Below are 25,687 nucleotides of genomic sequence, written 5' to 3'. Positions count from 1 at the left end.
TGAACCAGACAGAATATGAAAAAGAATAAATATAATTAACAAAGGACGGAAGAGATATGACAAATCGAATATTGATTATGATCAGTGGGTAATATACTTCAGTGAGATACTAGGAGGAAGAGATAAATGAGGGTATAGAGAAGGGAGGCAGGTTATATGGAGAAATATAGAAGTATATATGAACTTGATAAGGAATTCACAATGGAAGAAGTTCAGGAGGTGGTAGGTAAACTGAGGAGCAGATCGGCAGGAGGGATAAACGGTATCAACAATTTATTTTGGAAAGAAATAAGTAAATACAGAGAGATGGGGGAGGGAATAGTAAAACTATTTAACAAGATTTTTTATGGTGGTAAAATACCAAAAGTGTAGGAATCTGAGATTATTTGGTCAATATATATATATATAAAAAGGGAATAAAAACCTCCCGAATAACTACGGATGGATAGCTCTCCTTGACTCACTGAGCAAGATCTACACGGGAGTTTTGGCAAATAGGATTCAGAAAAGGGGAGCAAATAATAAATAACATCATGACAGTAAAGATGATAATAGATAAATACATGCACAGGGAAAGAGGCAGTGTATTTCCAGCAGTGATTGATTTCGAAAAAGCATTTGACACGGTGAGTAGAAGAGTGCTGATAGAAAAAATAGGGAGGTTGGCAGTTTCAAGAAAGATGATTTGAGCGATTGAGGCTATATATCAGAATGTATATTGCTGTATCAAACTGAAGGAGAATATAATTAGTAGGCTGGTAGAGTGTAAGGTTGGCTTAAAGCAAGGTTGTGAATTATCGCCAATATTATTCTTATTATTTATAAATGACATTTTGGATGGGCACGAAGGAGTAAATTGGCCTGTACCGGTAGTGCAAAATTTAGAGATACCAGGATTGATATTCACAGACAATATAATATTAATGGCTTTAACAGGAGGGGGTTTACAGAGAAGTTTGAATGAGATTTCGGTTTACGCAAAGAAGTGGTCATTGAAAATTAATTGTAACAAATAGAAGGTGTTAATTATATGCAAGAGGAAGGGGATGAAAAATGGAATGAAATGGATGATACAGGGAGAGAGAATAGATGAAGTTGAGAGGTTAGAATACCCAGCAGTACTGATAAATAAAAGAGGAGGATGGGATGATCACATTAAGAGGGTAAATTGAGAGGGGTTGGAGCTCTCTTTGTGGTTAAAATTTTAGTAGCTAAATACCCAGGGATAAATTATAAGGTAGTGAGATTAGTGTTAAAGACATTAGTATTAAGTAGAGCTTTATATGGGGTAGAATTATGGGGATTAGATTTTTAAAAAAGATATATTTTAAATCAAAAAATATACAAATTTAGTAAGACAGTCACCGAGCTCGATAGCTGCAGTCGCTTAATTGCGGCCAGTGTCCAGTATTCGGGAGATAGTAGGTTCGAACCCCACTATCGGCAGCCCTGAAGATGGTTTTCCGTGGTTTCCCATTTTCACACCAGGCAAATGCTGGGGCTGTACCTTAATTAAGGCCACGGCCGATTCCTTCCCGCTCCTAGCCATTTCCTGTCCCATCGTCGCCATAAGACCTATCTGAGTCGGTGCGACGTAAAGCAACTAGCAAAGTAAGACAGTCATGAGACTACCACAACGAACAGCGAATATGGGAGCGTTATTAATATGTGGTGAGTATTTAGAGGTGGAGTGCATTAAAAGAGTAATAATAATAATTATGTTATTTGATTTACGTCCCACTAACTACTTTTACGGTCTTCGGAGACGCCGAGGTGCTGGAATTTAGCCCTGCAGGAGTTCTTTTACGTGCCAGTAAATCTACCGACACAAGGCTGACGTTTTTGAGCACCTTCAAATACCACCGGACTGAGCCAGGATCGAACCTGCCAAGTTGGGGTCAGAAGGCCAACACCTCAACTGTCTGAGCCACTCAGACCGGCTGTTAAAAGAGTATTGAATTATTTGATGCGACTGAAAAGAGGAGGAGGGGGTCAAGTTTTACAAGGAGCATACAAGCAAGAATTGAAAGGTATGTATGCCGATTGTTGGTTGTCAAAAATTAAAACCTATGTCGAGAATCTCAGTATGGGTTATATTTGGCTGGAGATACGGAAGGGTAAAGATAGTGGAAGTTAGAGGGCTATGATAGCAAGAATCAAAGACATACAAATGCAAAGACTGTTAGGAGAATGTAGGGAAAGAGCTTCACTCAGTTTATTCTATAAAGTATTCCAAATTTCCAAGATAAATATAAGATATGGGGATAGAAGGATGAGAGGCAGTTTAATATGGTGGCTTATGGGTTGGTATAAAAACAAAGGATGGATTAGGAGGAAAGAGAGCTCACAGTGTATCTTGTGTGGGAATAAGACTGTTGACCTACATTTAATAGGTTTTTGTAAGGAAACAGAGAAGTTAAGGGTAATGTTTTTAAGTAATAAGCAACAGGAGTTGTGCAGGCAAAATGATGAGCAGAAAATTTTAGTGTAGATAGTGAAACAGTGGAACAGTGAAGGAAACTTGAATAAATTTTTAGGTGCAGTCAAAAATTATGTTTAAGAAAAGTGGAAGGTATTGTATGCTAACATGGTTAGTTAGTGATAAGTGTTGAAATCAATGGGCTGTAGAAGAGCAAGAATTATTTACGTAGTAGCACAGGTTGCTTGGCATTTGAACAGTAAGGAGGCCAGCTCAAGAAGAACAGTAAGTTGGTACATGTGCACTCAGTGATTTGTAATGTTTTGATAAAGTCAGCATGGAGTGGTATGTCGTCATACCAGACAAGCTGACTTAGTCAGATGAACGTCAAGAAGTGGGTCAACACCAGGTTGCTTTTCTTTCTTTTTGTTACGTAACTATCGATAATTTGCCAAGTGCTGTTATTGCCGATTAACGTAGTTTAGTTTGTTTTAATATTTATAATTTTATCCTGGTTTTGATCTATACATTACACGCAACACAGGGTCTAATTAGGAGAAGAACTCTGTAGAGACTCTTGGAATTAAATAAATAAATACATCATTATCATACAAGAAGAAGAAATGCTATAGACACTCTTCATGTTAGATTAAAGAAAACGCAAAAATATCATAACTACACAGGAATGATACTCTTTAACAAGTTCCCACTGGAATTAAGAGATATGTCTGTGAAATCCCTTCAGAAGACTCTAAAAAGCTGGTTGATAGGAAACAGCATTTACAATATACAGGAATTTGAAGAAAAATTAGTGCACCTCCATATAAATTAGTAAAGATGTGTTGATACAGCATAAAATAGTTAGTGCAATATATATTATAAGGGAGTGAACGATGTTTAATAGTACAGTATGTGTATAGAAACAGGACGAACTGCTTCTTACCAAAGAGCACATACACCTGCCTTTATTGTGTTGGTGTTATGTACTAATCTAATATCAATTTTCCTTCACACAAAGAGCAATAATGGACATGTTTAATATGACTTTTAACTTTCTAAACATTAGTCATTGTATGTAATGCTATGTAGAAGAGAAGTTAATAACCATCACACATTATTCTGTTTCCATCCTAATTAACAATCACAAGACCAGCATTTGTCAAGTTCTAAAACTGAAATGAATTTTTCACACTAATTTCAACCTGCAGTTATACATAACATAATGTAGTGGGTTATCGAGGTCCTTAAAACTAAAATTACTATACAGAGAAGCAGCTTTCTTTTTTCCCCCACTATACTGTACATTAAATTGATCAAACTACTGATCATCATCATCATCATCATCATCATCATCATCATCATCATCATCATCATCATTGTCCCACTCCTGGGTGTGATTTGATCAAACTACTATTTATAGTTATTTCCTTGTTAATTGCATTTGAGTTTTCCACTTGACAATCTTGCTCTCCATATGTTCTCCCCCATCTTGGGGCTGTTTCTAGAGAAGTTCACTTAACAAGCTACACTGAATCCCATGTAGCTGTCTTACTTACTCTCTCCTCACCAAAATGCCTAGCCACAGACTCAGGACTGGTTCGTAACTGCATGCGTTCACTCACAACTGACTCAAAACTGATTGTTTTTTTATGTATTCCTGCAGTAGATTCTTGTAGTTTCCACTTATAGATTCTGGGTGCATCTCTCATTGTTATCAAACTTTCAACCTGCTTTAGAGGAACGTCCTGATCACGAGCCTCTACAATTCGCCGGCAATATTGCTTGCTTCCTGCTGGCCTGCACAGATTGCCACCTCTCAATGGCATTGTAGACTTTTACCTACTGACTCCTCCACACACTCCGCCTTCATTGTTGCAGTAACATAATTTCCTGCCAGTTTTTCTCCTCTGTCCCCTTCTCTTGCACTCTCCCCACAAACGTCCCATCATTTCATTATCATAGCCAGCTGACGTAGAGTTTATGTGCAGGATTTCACCATATTAATTTCTATCTATACGTGTCAGGGTTCAGGATATAACACACTTGACTACTGATTACAAAGTAACATCAGTTCGGATGGTCATGACACTTGCTGCACTGCTGAGATAAGGATATGTTCCAAGGTGTGTTATGAAATAAGTGCAGTGAATAACTGGGACATAGTAAAAACCAATAATGTCACCTTAATCCTGCAGAGAAACCTCAGAGAGAAGGAGCCGGGAAGTAACTGGTATCTGTTTGGAATACAAAGCTGGAATACAGGCTGGCTGAGAGATGGAGAGCAACTTACCTAAAATATCAAGTAGAGATGAACCGAGGCTAAGTCACTTTCACTGTGTGTACGACAGCTACTGCACTGGTTGCAGGACTAAGTCATCTTCTCTCTCTTAACCCCTTAAATAAGCATGACATCTTTATAGACGTGGTGGGTATGACAGCATAAGTCAGTCATAAAATTTTTCGCTTATTTATCTTGGGGTTGACGGCATATGACATCACAATGGACTCTGTCACATTAGTTGATATATTTTCCACAATATCACGCTGCGTATTGTCCGCGGTACAAGGTCAGCCGAGAGCATGAGCTCAACTTGAGGGTGCTCAGTAAGGATTTAGCTTCCAAAATAATTTCACATAATCTGTGGGAAAAAGATGACGTAGGATTGGTAAATAAAAGGGTTTTTATTCAATAGAGTCAAATGAACAAAGCCATCCTAACTACTGCGATTGTGAGAATGATTGTTACGTTATTTCATCTTAACTGAGCTCTTCAGGTAACAAAGACTAAGCAAGCAAATGGGATGGTACAAATAATTTTCTCTATCCATTCTAATCAAATTGATTCATACATTTGTAATTTGATTTTTTGTGACATGACTTAATTGACATAATTTCAAATTATTGTGCGGGAAAAAAAAAATTTGTAAAATTTTCTCGAAAAATCTGAAAAAATCAAATGACCAATGTTAGAAATTATTAACATTAAATTGAATTAAAAGATAACAAATAACACATTTAACTAAACTTTATGCCATAAAATTGGCATTCTGACTGATTTTACGTTGTAATTAATATTTATTAATTTGTAAACATGGGTTGTGCTTAGTCGTAAACCAACCCAATTTAACTAGACACATGAGCTATGTATCTGTTCAGGAACAAATATTGATTAATTAATTAATTTCTGTGGTCACCTCAGCTAGTTCTCATATCAAGAAATAACCAGTAAAGAACAAAGCGAATAAACAATGCTGAAAACAAACAGCGACATTGATAACTTCAACACACACGCGCGCGCGCGCGCGCGCGCAAGAAAAGTAAACACATGAATGGCCCAATATGGCACCCACATGGTCGTAATATGGTAACAGTGTACTATCTAGAACTCTAAAATAACTCTAAATATCTATGTAATTGCCACAGCTACTATTCTGTAGACTAACTATTAGAAAATATCTATAGAAGAAATATTGCATGTATTTACATAACATGGTAACACTTGTTAATCTCAAACTCAATACAATAAATTCCTTCACGCTTAGCATACCGTGGTTAAAATCATGTGCTCAGTAGTGTTAGCAAACTCATGGGATTAGAAGTTGCTGTAAGAGAATTATTCTACACCCACTTAATTTAAAGATCTGCAGAATAATCCAGATAATCCTGGTAAATAAATTAGAAAGCACTCGGGTATAATCAGTTGACTACAAAATTTCAACAGGTGATTTACCATGCGTGATAATTCAAAATCACACACAATGATTCAACAAGACTTTAATAATCTTTGAAGACTTCATAATATACCATGCAAACTAAATATTTGCAGACACAAGTGTCTTTCACCATACAACAATTCAGTGACGCTCTCGTTATATAATCATAATAAGTCTCCACACGCATCAGGAGCATTTCAAATACACACTAGTCCCTACACAGACCTAATGTAATCACTTTCCACCACTAATTAATTTAGTGAAGACTCTGCACATTTCACGACAATATAAAATAGCGTGAACATGTAGTCACAGATTCAAAGTCTAATCATCACAAGAACATACCCTATTTTATTTAATTAAATAATATGAATTCAATTCGACGCTTAATCATCACCATCATGAAATGATAGTTACAGAAATGTACAACTATCTGACGTCTGACCAAGTATTGAGACGACTTTAATATCAATCACCACGAGACAAAGAAACGCTCCAAAATTTACTGAAATATTGCTCGTAGATTAAAAAAAAAAAACCACAATTCCATAGAAAATTCATAGAAATGCTCTGGGTCCACGGATGATTAATTATTTATTAATAATATATAGATAACTAAACTATCACATGGATAGAAAACTACATAATTCACCACTGTCTCAATGCTTAACACTTGGTTACAAACTACCACTCGCGATGAAATAGATTCACTACTCGAAGATGACCTGGAGACAAAGAAAACATACCAGGAAATCCATATTTCAACAATACTACTCAAAAAAATTCTATACATTCTTGTCTTGTACTTGTGAACATAGTCGCCTATTGATACATGAAAAGTGTCTCAAGCATAATATCTAACAAGGAGAGGCCAGACCCTGCGGTCAGCCGATTTCAACGAGCTTCAATGTAGCTGTGGGTGGACACTCAACGGTATAACTTTACATCCCGCAGCCCAACGTTTATAACATTATAAGGAAGTGAAAATAATGCAAATCTTACTTGGAATTCCTTTTAGAGGAGAGATGTGTTCATTGTGATGTCTAGGAACCCACCATCCCGCCCCCAGAAGTACATTTACTTTTATAACCTAATAAAGAGCAGCAGCCGCCATCGTCCATGGTTAAAGTAGCTTCTTGCATTCTCATTGGTCAACGTGAACGGAATGTGACGTCATTGCCATCAATGCTGATAAATACATAGCTTTACCAACCCCAGCTGAATAAAAGCACAAACAAAAAACACCATGTAAAATAACAATGCGACTTGTAACCGTCCAGACCAATCGTGTTTCCACACGAAACTAGGGGCCTAGGGCCGCTTCGTGGCTTCTAACCGCCAGAGGAATGGTCTTGTCCACGGCAAGAATCCTAACCATGCAGACCAATCGTCTTGTCCACCGCAAGAATCCTAACCGTCCAGACCAATCATCTTGTCCACGGCAAGAATCCTAACCGTCCAGACCAATCGTGTTTCCACACGAAGCTAGGGGCCTAGGGCCGCTTCGCAGCTTCTAACCGTCCAGACCAATCGTCTTGTCCACGGCAAGAATCCTAACCATCCAGACCAATCGTCTTGTCCACGGCAAGAATCCTAACCGTCCAGACCAATAGTCTTGTCCACGGCAAGAATCCTAACCGTCCAGACCAATCGTCTTCAGTCCAGACCAATTGTGTTTCCTCACGAAACTAGCCTAGGGCCGCTTTGCGGCTTCCAACCGTCCAGACCAATGGTCTTGTCCAGATCCTATCCTAACCATCCGCATGGCAAGAACCAGTCCAGACCAATTGTGTAACAGTAATCACCACCACCAGCTATTGAAGCACCTCACTCATTAGTTCCTCAGTACAGAGGTTGGCAGCTCTGAGCACCGTTTCACAACATCCTTCCCGAGAAGGCCACGAACGTGTAAACTAACGACAGCCGTTCAGCGCGCAGCTGAATGTAGCGAGTACTGGGCTGCGAGAAGTAAAGTAAATGATCACTCAACAGTAACTCGTCTATAAGGGCTTAGGTCTTTACGCTTTAGTTTTCAAAAGAAAAAAATAGTGAGGTCAAATGTCATGACACAGGATCTGCTTCGGGCAAAGTGGAGGTGATAGAACACTAAAAGGCGAACAAATTTTACTTAAGCATGTCAGGTTCGCAACCTAATATTTTCTAAAAAATTGATGAATCCCCGATTCCAATGCAGAGCATATATACTTGGAGTTACATTACAGTCAAACGGAGTGGTGGCCTAGTGGTCACCGAACTTGGAATTCAAGAGGACAAATTGGGGGAAATATTCGTTTATAGGAGCCTCCATGGCTCAGACAGCAGCACGTCGGACTCTCACCGCTGGATACCGTGGTTCAAATCCCGGTCACTCCATGTGAGATTTGTGCTGGACAAAGCGGAGGCGGAACAGCATTTTCTCTGGGTACTCCGGTTTTCCCTGTCATCTTTCATTCCAGCAACACTCTCCATTCTCATTTCATAGCATCTGTCAGTCATTAATAAATCACTTTGGGAGTGGTGGCCCCATCATACTAATAGCCTATATCTGCTTCATTCATCACATCCCTGACCCGGTCATTGACTGGAAAACAGGTTGTAGGTTTTCATTTTTATTCGTTTATAGGATGCGGAGTTAGGGATTGGAATAACTTACCAAGGGAGATGTTCAATAAATTTCCAATTTCTTTGCAATCATTTAAGAAAAGGCTAGAAAAACAACAGAAAGGGAATCTGCCACCTGGGCAACTGCTATAAATGCAGATCAGTAGTGATTGATTTGACTTATCTGCGAACCTCGTAGACATGAGTTTGAGTCTCCGTCGCAGCTATAATTCTTGTACAAAATAAATTAATATTTGAGGGAACATGAAGATAAAAATGGGAACATAAATATTACGCAAATTGCAGTACACTTTATTTTCTACCTGAAATTGATATAGGCCTAAACATTCTCACAGTTACTGCTGGATCTCTCTCTCTCTCTCTCTGTATACATATTAATTTGAGGTAGAAAACAAAAGTCACTGCAGTTTGCCAAATATTTTTATTCGCATTTTTACCTTCACGATCCCTCAAATAATAATTTGATTTGTATAAAATATATGCTAGGCAGGACTCGAACTCATGTCATCGCGGTTGATAGACAGGTATGGTGACCACTCGGCCACCGCTCTGCTTGATAGTGCTGCAACTCTCCAGGTATATACGCATTGCATTGGAATCGGGGGATTCATAAATTTTTCGGAAATTATTAGGTTGTGGGCCTAACATGTTTAAGTAAAATGTGTTCGGCTTTTAGTGTTCTATCACCTCCACTTGGTCCGAAGCAGATCCTGCCTCATGACATTTGTCCTCAATTTTTTCGAAAACAAAAGCGTATTGACCTAAACCCTCACACCCGAGTTACTGTTGAGTATCCCCCAACAGGTACATTAAGCTTATTGAAATCGATTGGACGCAGGGTCTCCTTGTAAAAACTATAAGCAACTGCTGCACTGGAGACACTGATGAGTTTCAATCTGTTGGAAACTCTAACCTATTTTCAATTTCTTCTAGTACCTTGTTCATTATGGCTTTGGTAATTAGATATCTTTGTAGAAATCTTTCTTCTGACAACTCTAAAATGTTGTTTTTTCTTAGTATGGGTCATCCTTTTGCATTCTTCAGTTTAAAAATAGTCTTCATACAGCAGTAAAGCTTCAAACTCATGTCTTATATATACCTCCATTTTGATATTTAGCAGCTGTTAAGAGGTTTAACACATGATAATTTAACACAAGTATTAACAATTTGTTAGAGTTAACAGTTCTTGATAAAACAGCTATTTTATTAAATTATGTGTTAAGTCTCCTTAACAGCAGTGTTAACTCTTAAATTCGTTGAAGAAACTGGGCCACAGTGATTTAAACTGAGAGGACTTTTCGTGTTGGTGAAACTTACAACTTGGCTTTTCACCCCATTTACCAGCATACCATTGTATTGTCCATCTCACAATATGAGTATTGTCAAGTCCTTTTTGCAGTCGCTCATAATCCTGTAACTACTCTATATAATACACCACCATCTGCAAAAAACCTCATCTGTGATTCCAATTCTTTACTCATATCATGCATATACTTACAAAAACATAAAGGTCCAATAGTACTGCCTTGCAGGACCCCCTTGTAATTATTACATCAGATAATGCTTCACCTATTTTAATTTTCTGAGTTCTATTTTCTAGAAATTTAGCCCCCATTCCACCAGTCTTTTATCTAGTCCGGTAGTCCTTAGTCATGACTAGATACATCATTCATGGTTTTCATCACAAAATATGAAAATCTTACCACAGTCCAAGGGAAAATTGTGTATGTAAGCTGTGCAACCGAGAATGTGACAAATACCACCTAATAAAATGCACTAAAAGAACAATATCATTAACCGAATACAATAAGATGTTACTATTTTGTTTGGCCCTTCGGCTGCAATAATTCTTATAGTCCTTATTTTTGTCAGCAGTTTTCCTATCAGAGGTCAATAGTGATACAGTCCATTTGACCTTCTGAATCTGAAATATCTGCCATATCTTGCTGGAATCTTACAAGTTGATCCTCTCTGGAATAACCTTTCCAAAACCCAAACTGCCTTTTATCAAACCAATTAGTAATTTTGGAGACACCTCTAAGGGGCTACTATGGCAACTCTCCATTCATTTGGTATAGCTCCTTCATGCAAACAGTAATCAAATAAATATTTCAGATACAGTACTTTATCCCAACCCATGTTATCAATCCCAGCTCCACTGTGCTGAATAGCTCAGGCGGTAGCGAACTAGCCTTTTGAGCCCAACTTTAGGGTGCTCACATATGTCAGTCTTGAGTTGGTAGATTTACCAGCATGTAAAAGAATTGCTGTGGAACAAAATTCCAGCACCTCTGTCTCTCTGGAAATCTTAAAATGTAGTTAGATGATATGTAAACCATTAACATTGTTATCAGTCCCATCTGCTTTTTTTAAAAAAATTTTTTTAAAGCTTTCATCTCTTTTTGTAAATTTCTTTATCGTTATAGGTACATTTCAGTACTTCGCCAGTATTAGTTACCTCTTCAGCCTGGGCATTATCCTTATAACAAAATATCTTTTACAAACTGCTGACTGAATACTTCTGCCACTTTTAAGTCCTCACATATTCACTCCTCTTGTTCATTAATGATCCCTGGAATGTCCTTATTGGTACTTGTTTCTGCATTAAAGTACCTTTACATACTTTTCCATTCTTCAGTAAAATTCATATGACTGTCAGTTATGTTTGCCATCATGTTATCCATAACTGATTTCAGTTAAACTTCTTTTCATTGTAATATATAGCTGTGAGAAGGTTTTTAATGATATCAAACTGCCATCCACAGTCTTATAACAAAATGATGGAGGCTTCAAAATCTGATTTTATTCTTTTTGTTTGCTTCCGTGAGAAAATTTGCGCATCCATAATATCACTTCTCAGTCATGATTCAGCTCTTGTTACAATATCTGGTACATCTTATAAATAATAGTTTACATTTTTGTTGTTGTTGTTGTTGTTGTTGTTGTTGTTGTTGTTATGTAGAGCCATGAAAATGCTTTTATCAACATTAAATTGTTATCTGCTATCTTGAGATAAAATGGTAAATTTTCCGAACACTGATTTTAGCTTTCTGGATAAGGATTTTATTTGTTTAACAGCATAACGGCTGAATGTATTTCAATGAATCTTGTAAATGAAGTGGTAAATAAGTTTCAGGCTTGCTTAAATTGTCATCCACCGATTGAAAAAGTTAAAACTTTAAATTGAAGATTGCTGCTAGATAAGTGAGATTTCTAATATTTGACAGATTTGAAACTTGATATTTGCCTGCATTCGCAAGTCTGGCTACGCAACCTTGATATCCCATAAAAAGGTTCTAAAACTGGGGTAATATCCCACTCACACAACTTACTGAGAGAAATAGTAGGGCCATTGTCAGAAAAGTCTTTCTGCTTTGACTGTGTATACTGCCTTATAAATATGTCATTTTGAGTATCACATTCATCCAAAAGCACAGAATTGGTGCTTTAAATATCAGCAAATACTTCATCACTTTCATTGCATTCACTGTGAAAATGTGACAAATTATCAGCATATAATTAAATAATAATGCTATTTTCAGCTCGCCAACGGCCGTAGCCGTGTTGAAACACCGGATCCCGTGAGATCTCCGAAGTTAAGCAACATTGGGCGTGGTCAGGAGTTGGATGGGTTACCACGCGCTGTTGGTGGGGGGTAAGGGAATGGAGGAGCGGAAAGGAACTGGCCACCCTACTGTACGTAAACTCCGGCTCAGGAACACCTCTGCGGAGGTTCGGACCTGCCATTGGGCAGAATAACCCTTACCTTACCTTTTCAGCTCAAATCAGTACTTGGATTAACTGCCATGTTTGTTTACATACATTGATGAAACATTTTGATAGTTGTTCAAGGACAAAAAAGCATACCAATAACATACAAAGACAAACAAATTTGGTACTGAAAGGCAGCCTAGAATGTCTACTTCACAACAAATTAACAGTAAGTAAGAATAGTTCAATGTCAGGCGATAGATGGTAGACCTGCACAACTACTTACACACGAGGGGCCTGAAAACACTTACAAATGTGTTGTGTGAAGATTCATTACCATTCTGTTTTGTTTCTTCCCTTCATAGGCTATGACCATCACTCCCTCATCTTCTCTGCACCTCAAAACACCACTTCAAATCTCCTTGGCCTGAGAGAGGGTGTAACCCTGTAGGAGCCCCACCATAATCTATCAGGGTACAGCATGAAAATGTTCAGCAGTAGTAGTAATTGTTTAATTCAAACTGGATTATTATTTACGGCAAAGATTAAAAGTTCACTAATTGTTCTGCATTCGAAGTTCTTAATTCATTGGATATTAAACCAAATAATTTTAAAAAAGGAAAGGGGAAAAATGAAAAGCAAAGTATGGTCACCTATTTGCAGTGTTTCTCGAGTGACGCTAATCATACATTATGTTTTCATCTGCATGCGGCGAAGTTTGGTCGCCTCTGTGCAGTGTTTCTTGGGTGACGCTAACCATGCAGAATGTTATCATCCCCATGCAGCAAAGTATATTCATCTCTGTGAAGTTTTTCATGGGTAACGCTAACCATATTATTTGTTTAACAGCAAAATGCACTATGTTTTCATCCCCATGCGAAGGATGGGTAACCAGCTAGTATATATCAATTAAATTACTTTATTCTATTCCTTTCCTTACTGTACTACTACAGTTTAATACCAACAGTTTTGTGTCATCCTCACTGAGCTTCTAGTTCCCTATACTGTCATCACCGCTCTCTTGTCCATCCTATTTCCTGGAATTTAGCTCCATATAACACTTCTAAACAAACCCCTAACTTACACGTATCCTTGCATTCAAGTGAAGGTAATCAGAGCACAGATCCCTATCTTCTATCCACCCATTAGAATCTATAAATTTTCCATATACTCACTCCATGTCTCATTTAAATCCCCAATCACCCTACTGTCAATCTCTCTCGTACACAGTATCCTGCTGATAATCTCCTCTCATTTAAACATCTCCCATGCTGCATTCACCAGATCCCACACATACCCAACCATGTTGGTACCTTTTCTTGCCAACCTTACATTGTTGATACCAACATGAAAAACTACCACGTCCTCCCTACGTTTTTTCCTCGACATCTTCAAGATAAACTTGTTGTTGAAATCTAAACACCGTTTGACTGATAATGACTCGTATTTTTGTTGTGAATATGTTGTTAACTCTCCAATTTTGTTTCAGAGCTATGTCAATGCTGATATTACAAATTCTGATGACTGGATTATAAAAAATGAACTTGATTTGGCTGAAGCAGAGCTGGAAGAGGTAAGAATTATTATTGGATACACTGAAAATAACACACTTTTAACTCTAAATATGGAACAGTTTGGAAGGTGCAATGAATATAAAATCTGTTTTTAATGGATTTTAAATTAGATTTAGTCAGTGCATACAATGTTAGGGGCTTCTCAGGAACCAGATGTGTATTGAAATTATAATACAGAGTCTTTCATAAAGAATGAACCGATTTCAAAGGCTTATTGCGCCATACTCAAGCCACACAGCGGAATGAGTCTCATATTGTTACAAAGGACGTGGCCTCACATTTCTATTAATAGTCAGTAGAGTGCTCCGCGCCTTCCTCCCCTCCCCTCCCTGCCCCCCCCCCCCCCCGACTCCATTCATCCTGCACAGTAGTGATCTCACTCAATTGCCGCGTGAATCTAACAGTAACAACACCTCAGTACAAAGCGTTCTGTGTTGTTGCGTTTGCACGGACCAGATCTGTGGTCACGGTGCAATGCGACTTCCATAGGAGATTTAATGACGATGCATACAGGCCCTCTCCCAAGATGATTCCAACAGTTCCAGGAAACAGGATGTTTGTGTAAAGGAAAAAGCCCTGGTCGACCACGAACTGCACGGTCAGAAGAAAATGTTAGGAGAATCCAAGAGGAGTTTACTCTGAGCCCTAGCAAATCCATATCTCAAGGTTGCCGTCAGCTTCAGGTGAACAGTACCAGTATCTGGCGTGTCTTGAAAAGACGCCTACACTTGAAACCGTACAGACTTCAGCTGTTTCAGGCATGGAGACATGTTGACAAGGGACAACGGATGGAATTCTGTGCTGCGATGCTGAACATGGAAAATGATGATGAAGACACCTTTTCGTACCTCATTTTTAGTGATGAAGCAACCTTCCATATCAATGGCTGTGTCAATCGTCGCATTGTTCAAATTTGGGGAACCGAACACCCACATGCTACAATTGAGCATGAATGGAATTCTCCCAAGGTAAATGTTTTCTGTGCGGTCAGTAATGTCAGGGTTTATGGCCGTTTCTTCTTCACCACCAACACTGTCACAAAGCTATCTCACAATGTTACGGATCTGGCTCTTCCCTTTGCTGCATACACACTCATGCGACTTCATTTTCCAACAAGATGGAGCCCCACCCCATTCGAGCTTACCAGTGCAAGCATTTCTGAATGAAACAGTGCCTCAGTTGTGGATTGGTCGACACACTGCTACGGATCATGCTCTACTCGCATGGCCTCCCAGATCCCCAGACCTCACTCCTTGCGACTTCTTCCTGTGGGGATACGTCAAGGATAAAGTTTATGTTCCGCCACTACCCACTACACTGGATGACCTTCAAGAGCGGATAACATGTGTGATCAACTCAGTGGATTGTGATATGCTGCAACACGTTTGGGAGGAATTGTCCTATCGCCTTGATGTGGTCCGTACTGCTGATGGTGGTCATATTGAACACTTGTAGGACTAAACTTGAACATCAGTCAAACACGTGTCTTAGGTTTAATCTTGTACTACTGACTGTTGGGAAAATATAGCTTGATGAAATTGGTTCATTCTTATGAAAGATCCTGTATGTATAGAAATACCTCATGCTCAGGATTTTTTAGACAAATGCTCATGCCTAATTTTATGCATTGATCTAATATCGATGGTGTCATGAAGAACTGTAACAACTCAAGAAATCCAAATTTCCTGTTTTTACATGGAAAAGGTTAAAAATATAATTCCAGGGCTAATAATGTAGGGTTAAAATTCTATTTTACTAATTTCAATATGAAACTTTCAGAAACAAATGTTGTAATGTCAGGCCAGAAAGATGTAAATATTTCTCACGAAAAAACCATAACAACTTAAGATTTGTGAAATTATAATTGCGGCTAGTGTATAAATAGAGAGTAAAGTTGCAATCTGTAAAATGCATTATCGTGAAAATATAGTTTTTGGACTTGTTACGGTTTTGATGAGACTGTCAATATCAGTATTGCCGGAGGGAGTACATAATATTGTAGTCATCATTGCAAGCTTCCTTATCTTTTTTTTTCAATTTGCTTTACGCCACACCAACACAGATAGGTCTTACAGCGACGATGGAATAGGAAAGGACTTGGAGTAGCAAAGAAGCGACCGTGGTCTTGATTGAATTTCATATCAAGACACACTATTTGACCTATTTATAATGAATGCTGCGGAGCAGCACGGGTCCTTTAGTAAAAACCCCTATTTGTGCTAATTTTATGAGTGATTTATTCTATGACCATTCAAGATTTGCACCAATGCCATCTAGCTTTTCCTCCGTAGAAAGTGTTTGTGTGCCCACATGATTTTACTGAGCACTGAGCCAGTAGTTTCAATTTTTTTTTACAGTTAAGTGACGTAAATCTGTTCTCGTGAAGGTGACACTTCACCAGGAAATTGCTGAACAAATGCATCGTGTACCTGTCGAGCCAACTTGTACTTAAAATAAATTTTACATAAGAAAATATGGTGCTGCAATGATAACTGTCTCATCATGTTAAAAGCGAGATTCAGACTGGCGACTGATGTTTGCACGGTCAAACATCTACACGCTGCTTGCAAGGTCAGGAACTTTGTGTGCACCTCCAGTAGTGCAGCTTACGTATCGGAGAGTAAGAATGCCACTTAGACGAGAGTAAGAATGCTGCTTTGACGTTCTTAGTTTATATGAGAGATGTATGTAGTTATATGTAGTATGGAGTTATATGTAGTTTTACAAGACATGTCTTTGACTTATAGCAGCATGGGTATCCAGGTTATCCAGAAAATCAAAGACAAAATAATAAGTTCTGCAAAGAGCTGTTACTCATCCAGGACTTTTGTCAAAACGGAAGACAACAGTCTACTGGAACAGTTTCACTAGAAACAGGCAGAAGAGAGATGAACATATATGGCATAATTTGTACCAAACAGGCCAATAATTTTTTTCGAAGTCTTGAGGATTGAAGGCAAATTTATTGCTTCATTTGGTTGTCTAACAAGATTTAAGTAACCATTAGATACTTTATATTAACCCTTTGAACTCCATTATCACTACCTGTTGTTCCACGTTCAACTCCTGTTTAATTTCTAATTTGGTTTGTTAATATCTATTTTACCTCATTTGTGGATAATATCTACCTCATTTGTGGATTATCCATGGTTTAAAATTATTCGCGGTTTCTCTACCCGCAATTTGCGCAGATAATTGAGTGTGTACTTTGGATTCAAAGGAAAGCAGTACAATTCATTCTGGGTGATTTCCATCAAACGAGTAGTGTTACAAAAATGTTGCGATCTTAGGACTGGGACGACTCAGGAATAAGAAAACAAGCTGCTTGACTAAGCAGTATGTTCCAAACTGCCAGTGGAGAGATGACAAGGAATGGCATTAGTAGAAAAAGAAAAGATTTTAAAAATAGGAAAGATCATGATGTGAACATAAATTTGGAATTCAAAAGGACAAATTGGGGCAAATATTAATTTATAGGAAGCGGAATTAGGCATTGTGATAATTTACCAAGGGAAAATGTTTGATAAATTCCAAACTTTTTCAAAATCATTTAAGAAAAAACTAGATAGTTGCAGGTCAGCCTCAGCTACCATATGCAGGTATTTTAATTTTGTCTAGCTGTCTGCTCGTCAATTTCGACATTCCATTGTAATCTACGCCTACTAGATGGCAGAATAAACCGAATCTTTCTTGGGCTTCTATAACAGAGTTTTAATGAATTTTGTCAGGTAAACACCAAATGTGTCACCAGAGATCATTAACATGCTGATGTCATACGGCATGGAGTGTAACATGCTGATGTTATGCGGCATGGAGTGTCGAATGGACTCCTCCCCCTCAAAAATCTGACTACCTGCGCGGGATTTGAACCCGCAATCTTGAGATCTGGAGGCTGACACTCTACCAGCGATTTGCAGAGTGAGAGGATGATGATGATGATGATGATGATGATGATGATGATGATGATGATGATGATGATGATGATGATGATGATGATGATGATATAATTTCATCCGTACCTTCAGTGCAAGTACAGGAATGGCTTATGTGCTTGGATGTCATGAAATGCAACATAACGCCCTGCTTACAGTTTTGTGAGTACGAACAGAACACATTTGCTATCACTCTTATCTAATAACACATAGCAGCACTCTTCAGTGTTTGATCAGAGTTTCGGCCAAGATTTTCTGAAGCTGACTAAGAAAGCTACAACAGATTTCCTAAATGTTTCCTCATCTGCCTCAAACATAACTCTACAATGTAAAGTGTAAAATTTTTTAATTTCTTTTGTAAATACAGTAAGTAGTTCAGATAGTTTTGTGACTCCAATATGGAGATGTACTGATAATTGTTTAACTGAATGTTATGGCTTTTGACGCATCATAAATTTGTAAAACTAACTTGCTTTGAATTAAGGGAAAATTTACTTGTTTCAGTATCAGGAAGTTAGCAAGTACGGTTACATTTGTAGTGGCTGTTACTCTTACTGTTTCTTTATAATGTGGTTCTTCTTTAAGCTCAGTCTTGGGACTTCTCAGAATTTTTGTAAAAGTGAGTGGAGTCAACAGGTGTTTTAGACTATGAGAATTAATTTTATTTTTACAACATTTACCCTTAAGTTGTGCCTTTGCTGGTGAGACCTTGTGTTTACAGTGCACTATGTCTTCTGATACTAATGCCATTCCTCATGCAGCCAGTCCCTGTTACCAATGGTGTGAAATTGTTGCTCATAGGGTCGATTAGTGCACACATTTCAGTGGGCTTGTCAGGCTGATATGAAGTAGCAACTTCTGACTCGACAAGGAAAACAACAGGAAACTTCCTCACTCCTCACTTCCCTAGTATGCCTTTCAGTGACAGCTAGACTGTCCATGACAGCTGTTAGTGGAGCTGTTGAGGATCAAACCAGCCTTCAGGCTGAATACTCAGTCAACATACATCCTTTAGATTATAAAATTGTTTTTAAGGATAATAAAATTTCGTTAAATTCTCCATATTGTGCAAAGTTTGAGCTTTCTAATTGCCTTTCTTTACACCTTATTTTCAGGATTTAGGCAACTGAAGTCCCTTTCTCCAATATTCCTTTAAGATTGAATTCCACAGTTTTAATTTTTCCTAACAATGTTTTTATAGTGTTTGTTTCCATGCCTGCAATGTACATTTTCCTCCCAGTTTGATGAAAAGTTGTTTTTATATTTGCAAAATGAGTTGTTTTCTCCTTTTAGTATTTTTTTATACTCTAGGATAGTTGTGGCCCTGTTTTGATCTCTGTTTTTTGTTGGCCAGTAAAGTTAGAAATAATGTTGACTAGCTCTGTGCTGTGGTTCCTCGGCATGTCAGTGATGCTTCCTGTCTTCCATGCATTTTTCATTATTATGGTACCTCTTACATGTGTTTGCATTTTATATAATTATGGAATACCCTGACTATTATTGCACATGTATAATAGACAAACTGTTCCTTTCTCTATTTCACTGGCACCCACTTTTCAGCAGTGAGATGAAACCAACAGTTTGAGAAACTAATGGAAGCTTGTTTCTTGTTTTTGTTTTTTAATATTTTAAATTCAGAATGTATATATGACTGGTTTAACTTTTCAGATAGCTTATTTTTGTGAGAGTTGTTTTTACCAAGTTTGCGTTTCCATTTCATTAACGAAAATGGCTGTAGATGGTAGAGTAACATAGCATGTTTTTATGTGTCTAATTTAAAGAGAGATTGTTGTGTGTCACTAACATGTCCATCCAACCTGATTACCTAATCCAACAACAGAAGCCTGAATCAGCTCTGAAGGCGTTCACGGCCATCTTGTCCAAGTACCCCAGATCTCCTCGCGGACACTACGGCAAGGCGAGGGCTCTCGACGTCCTTGCAGAGATGCAGCATAGCAACCGTCTTCTGGAACAAGCCATCGAGACTTACAAACTCTTACTCTTGCTGGGATCATCGGTACCAGATCCTCTGTTTCTCCTCGCTGCAGACAGATGCATTAATAGAATGAGATTCAAAGGTAAGATTTCTTCCCTTGGAATTTCTCGACTCTATTATTTTAAAGTTTTAACTCCTTTACTCTTGGTGCATAGATGATAACTACTGAAGGAAATACAAGAATAGAGGCCTTCAGAATGTTGGTTTATAGAAGAATGCTTAAGGTAAGGTGGGTCGATTGGATCACACAGAGGTATTGATCCAACTTGGTCTGAAGAGAATAATTCAGTCAGTCATCATTAACTTTATATAAGTGATATTTGACTTGAAGGAGAGAGAAAGATCACTACAAATTCTTTATTCCTAAGCTTGAGATATGTAAGGACAGATGAAATATTCATTATCTGTTCAGAACATGAACATCCTTTCCTAAAACCTCCATGATATTCTCCCAGCAGTGGATCCAATTGTTGTTCTACTCTAGTTGGAAGAACTTTCAAGAGGATCTTGCAGGCTAATTTGAGAAGTGTGGTGTCATGGTAGTTGTTTACAACCATTATTACCTTCCTTGTGAAGAAGGTAAATCAAGGCTGAGGTCCAGCCATCAGGAAGTTTCTCCGCTTCCCAAATCTCACATATTATCTCAGTTAACGTAGGGACAGCCTTATCGTTGGCATACTTTCTTAGTTCAGCTATTATCGAGTCCCCGCCTGGTTCCTTGTTGTTCTTCACTGACTGGATTATCTGTTTGACTTCATCTTTGTTGGCAGAAAGGAATCTGGGTAAACAGGCTTAGTGTCTTCGAAAGGGAACGTGTCTACTGGGGCTTCACAGTTGAGCAGGGACTGAAAGTAATTAGCAAGGACTGAGTGAGTTGGCTGTGTGGTCAGCGTCACGCAACTGTGAACTTGCATTCGGGAGATAGTGGGTTCGAACCCCACTGTTGGCAGTCCTGAAGATGGTTTTCCGTGGTTTCCCATTTTCACACCAGGCAGATGCTGGGGCTGTACCTTAATTAAGGCCACAGCTGCTTCTTTCCCACTCCTAATCCTTTCCTATCCATTGTCACCTTTAGACCTTTCTGTTTCGATGCAACGTAAACAAAATTGTAAAAAAGGCCAGGATTTGGCAATTGTCCTTGTCATTGTGAGCAGTTTTTCTGTCAGAATCCTTGAAGTGTAGACTTGGTGGAGTATCTTTATGGAGGTTCTGTTTGAAAGTTCTGTAGAAGTCATGGGTGTTGTTCGTCTCAAAGTCTTTCTCAATTTGTTCCAGCTGGTTCTTGTCAAAGGCAGTTTTTGCAGTGTTTTTTTAATTATTATTATTTTACTTTTACATTGATACAGCGAGCTGCGGGCTATGGCTGCACATGCTGCATGCCATTTTTTCTTTCGGATGCTTACGCATTCAATCTCAGGCTTTTCCTTATCTTCCACCAAGGTGTTGCGCGTTTTTGCAAGACGTCTCTCTGGATTCCCCTCCAAATCCACAACTTTCTTCCTGAGAAGGTTCTCTCTTTGAATTTCTTTGGGGTAAATGTCTCCTTCCTTTAGATCTTTATGTACTTCTTTAAGTGAATGGAGGTTTTTCCATTTTTCCTGAAGAACAATTATTCTCTGTGACCTTATTGATGTGCAGTAGCGCCTCAATTTTGCCTGGGAGGAGATTGATCTGGACCTGTATCCTGGCACAGTATAAAGGCTATTTCCATCCTCCTTGCTCTTTCTCCTAGAGATTCTTTTTCATTGTAATTGAAAGTTGTTAATCTACACACTATTGTTTGTCCAGAATAAAGCAGAAGCACAAGTGACTCATATTGGTAGAGTGATTGAAACACTCATTTTTTCCAGCTGGTTCTTGTCACAGGCATGTTCATGGATAGTTTTGCATTGTTTATTATATTATTATTATTATTATTATTATTATTATTATTATTATTATTATTATTATTATTATTATTATTATTATTATTATTATTACTATTGCATCAGTACAGCCAGCTACGGGCTATGGAACACACTTTTGTTTTGGAACAGTGTGCAATAAATACCTTATTTTTGTACTGTTCTTTTTTACAACTTTCTACACTTATTTGTAGACAGTATTATACTGGCACTACAAACTCACAAGGTCACTCCATCGCGTATTTTGTTGTGAACCAAGAATATTTAATTATATCCCAGAACCAGAGGGAAGAAGTTTGTAAATGTATAAAGATTGCTTTTTCAAAATTCTGTTCCAAAGGAACACCTCAAAATGAATGTCTTCAATAGCAGTCAAGATTTCTGTCAGTCAACAGTAAAGAGTTTTCTGTTGTCAGAAGAAAAAAATGTATGTAATGGTTGGATTTTCCCTGTAGTTCCAAGAGGAATCATCAGAAGTCTGATAGTCTTGCTGGAAAGAATATGTTCTAGGCAAGCTGTATCATTATACTGATCCATGAATCAAAAAGCACTGCTAAGAAGTCAATGCTCTAACATTACTCCTTCCAGTTATAACACCTCTCGAAATATCACAAGCCCACAGTTTTAAATCTTCATCACTAACAGTGATTTTGCTTTTCTGCCTTCTTCAAAATGAGAATATAATTTCTAACACTTTTTTTATATTCCACAGAGCTGAGTGATATAGTTTTGAGCTGTTTTTACCAGGAGTAAAAATGAAATGACATCGCCAACAAAACTTGCTGTGTTTATGGGGGAATGAAAGTTGTTTTCTGCCCCGTTAAGATTTGGTTAAGTGAGTGTTTTGTAGGATGTAAATGATTTTTGCAAAATTTCAAGGTAGGTTTTGATGTGAGTTTATTGACAGTTCCCTTGTTAGTTAACTGTACATTGCTATAAATTGTATCAGTTATGTAATTTACGGTATTCTTTGACATACATATGAGTATATACTGAGTCCTCTTGGTTATCTTTGTTGAAAGGCAGCATTTCCAAATGAAGAAAATAAAAGAACTCGATGTGTCATTTTATATGTAGTGCTAAGTATACGCGCTAGAAAAATATGACTCACAGTGTGACTTGTGTATTTTTTGTTCTGGCCAATGTGTACTCCCTGGAAATGCATGAAACTTACTGTAACTCATTTTCAGAAAAAACCTGAATCATGTCACATTTCAATCCTTGAATTGTGGAGTGTTTGCAAGATAAATGCTCCTACTGTGGAACCCACCAATTAGTAGCTAGTTTTTAACTGTAATATGAGATGGTGTTCATTCGACCAAGCTGCTCCTGTAACAGTTTTTGTTTTTTTTCTTGTAGGACAGCATGTGATGGCTGTGCAAATTCACAAGATGCTAATACGGCGCTTCCCTGACAATCCTTCTCATCGCAACCAGTTGGCTGTTACATACCTTATGGTCAACAGGTACTTATTTAGAGGTGGAGTGTGTTTTACTGTATATTCCTGCATCATAATTTCTTGAAGGGAATAATTAAAAATCCCAGCTGAGATGGAAAACATTAAACTATTAGCTGTAAATATAGATCCATGTTTGATATGGGAGTTGCATATCGAAAAGCTGTACAGTAGATTATCTAGGGTGTCACAGTTGCTCCACCATTTGAAAAATACTGTTTCAAAATCACATGTCCGCAATGTATACTTCGCATTTTTTCTCCAAGTACCTTCAGTTATGAAAGCAATCCGTTTTACCTGCATGTTGCAGGCTAGAGACCTTAGTAAACTACAGGCCTGTAAAATGAAATTTCTTAGGAATGCCATGCAGAAAACATGGCATGATCATGTGAGAAATGAGGATGTCAGATCACCTTTGGGAGTGGAGCACCCTTTGGAGGAAAGACTAAGACTTAAAATGGTTTGGGCATGTAAAGAGAATGCCAGGCACTCAGGTACCACATGCACACATGGAACAGTCATTGGAAGGAGACCTGTTGGACGACTAAGGAAACGATGGCTGGACCAACTGAAGATACGAGGGAGGATCAAATATAAACGGGAATTTAAAAAAAAATTGCATTAACCAAAAAAATACACATATTGAGATCAATTTTCTACATAGTGTCCAGCCTTCAGTACACATTTTCTCCATCGGATTGGTAAGTTTTTGATGCTGTCCTGATAGAAAGAAGAGGGACATGTGCGGAGCCAGTTGCGCACAAACTCTTCTACACTTGCATCATCATCCAACTCCTGCCCTCCTAGGTCTTGTTTGATTGGTCCAAACAAATGATAGTCCCAGGATGATAAATCTGGACTGTATGGAGGGTGTTCTAGAGGTGTCCATTGAATTTCTTCCAGTTTTTCCCGCATTAAAGCGGCAGTATGCGGCCTTGCATTATCATGGAGAAGAATGACGTTTCGGATTGGTTGCCAGTGTCTCTTGTTGTGATATGCAGCTTTTGCTTCAACCAAAAGGCGACAGTAATAGCCTGCATTAAGTGTCCTTTGTTTGTGAAGAAAATCCTCCAGCAAAAAGCCCACGGAGTCCCAGAAAACAGTTGCAAGCTCCTTTCCAGCAGATGGGCGTGTTTTGGCCTTGACCGGACCTGCTTCATCTCTTTGCTGCCACTCCATGCTTGCTTGCTTTGACTCTGGGCTGTAATGATCCACCCATGTTTCATCACAAGTCACAATACAATGCAAGAAATCCTCTCCTTCCTTCTCCTAGCGACGCAGGAGTCTCTGACAAACTTCCTGGCATAAAGTTTTTGGTTCCTGGTTGAGGAGACGAGGAACCCATCTGGCAGACAATTTTCTGAAATGGAGTTCATCTCAGATGATGGTTTGAACACTTCCGTAACTTATTCCTATGGCTAAAACAATCTGCGAAATTTTTATTCGTCGATCTTCACCAATAATGTCGCGAATGGCAACAGTGTTGTCTGCAGTCTCTTTTCATGAGGTTCATTTTCCACAGCTTCTCTTCATGCCACAATTTTTTTAGCCCACTCATACACTCGAGTCTGCAAAAGTGTTTCTTCCCCAAACTGTGCGCGGAACCGTCTAAAAATTTCGGAAGGTTTGGTGCCCTCTTTTGCGAGAAATTTGATAATGATGCGCTGTACAACAGACGTGTGCACCTCTTGCTTGGCGTACTGAAGCAGCTCAGCTCTCCACCATCGTTCGCGCGCACAATCGCCTTCTCCAGACACCTCCACCGACATCCTGGCAAAGCCCCGCCTCAGAATTATTACTAACAGCAACGGTACATTCAAATTCCAATTTATATGTGATCCGCTTTTGTAGACATAGAAAGAGTAGAGGAGAGGACTGGAAAGTGATGATGGAGAGAGAGAGAGAGAGAGAGAGAGACCCACATTAGAAAACAATGCTGGTGAGAGCTCATTCAGCATCACCCTGCCTGGCATGCTGGAAGATTTACATGATGATGGTGATGATGATGATGATCTTCAGTTGTGGGCTTGTCATTTGATGAATGTTTGCATATCAGTAGTGTTGTTAAAATGGAAAAGAAGACTATTGTCATAGTTGCAAATGTTCCTCTAAAGACTCTTAGTTAACCCTTGCCAAGCGGATAAGTTTTTGCTTGTGAGTATAATTATTTTTTGTAAAAATATTTTTTATTCTTAACACACATGAAAATGCAAATATGTAAGTACTCTAAGAAGTCATTCATACCTGATTTCAGTTCATTTTGTAGGTATCCATATAAACTTGAAAAAATAAATCCTTAACTGTTGGTTTTGGTGCAAAAATGACACAAGGCACAACTCAAAATAGTCTCAATTAAGATC

General features: G+C 38.3%; 1 protein-coding gene across 9 annotated transcripts in view; it reads left to right on the top strand.

The window, feature by feature from the left end:
• Asph (Aspartyl beta-hydroxylase) overlaps positions 1 to 25,687 on the top strand; it is a 294,582-nt gene that overhangs the window by 208,333 nt on the left and 60,562 nt on the right. For all 9 annotated transcript variants that reach the window (XR_011018630.1, XM_068228879.1, XM_068228881.1 and 6 more), the window contains 3 exons: positions 13,955 to 14,038; positions 19,812 to 20,049; positions 23,231 to 23,336. Coding sequence is in view for 8 of the 9 variants with exons in the window: in XM_068228879.1 (XP_068084980.1) it covers positions 13,955 to 14,038; positions 19,812 to 20,049; positions 23,231 to 23,336 (428 nt within the window). In the remaining variant the exon portion in view is untranslated. The remainder of the gene's footprint in view (positions 1 to 13,954; positions 14,039 to 19,811; positions 20,050 to 23,230; positions 23,337 to 25,687) is intronic.

Source organism: Anabrus simplex, chromosome 8, assembly GCF_040414725.1.
Source record: "Anabrus simplex isolate iqAnaSimp1 chromosome 8, ASM4041472v1, whole genome shotgun sequence".
Lineage (NCBI taxonomy): Eukaryota > Metazoa > Arthropoda > Insecta > Orthoptera > Tettigoniidae > Anabrus > Anabrus simplex.
The sequence above is the reverse complement of the archived record's forward strand: the minus strand, read 5'-3'. Positions and strand labels throughout refer to the sequence as shown.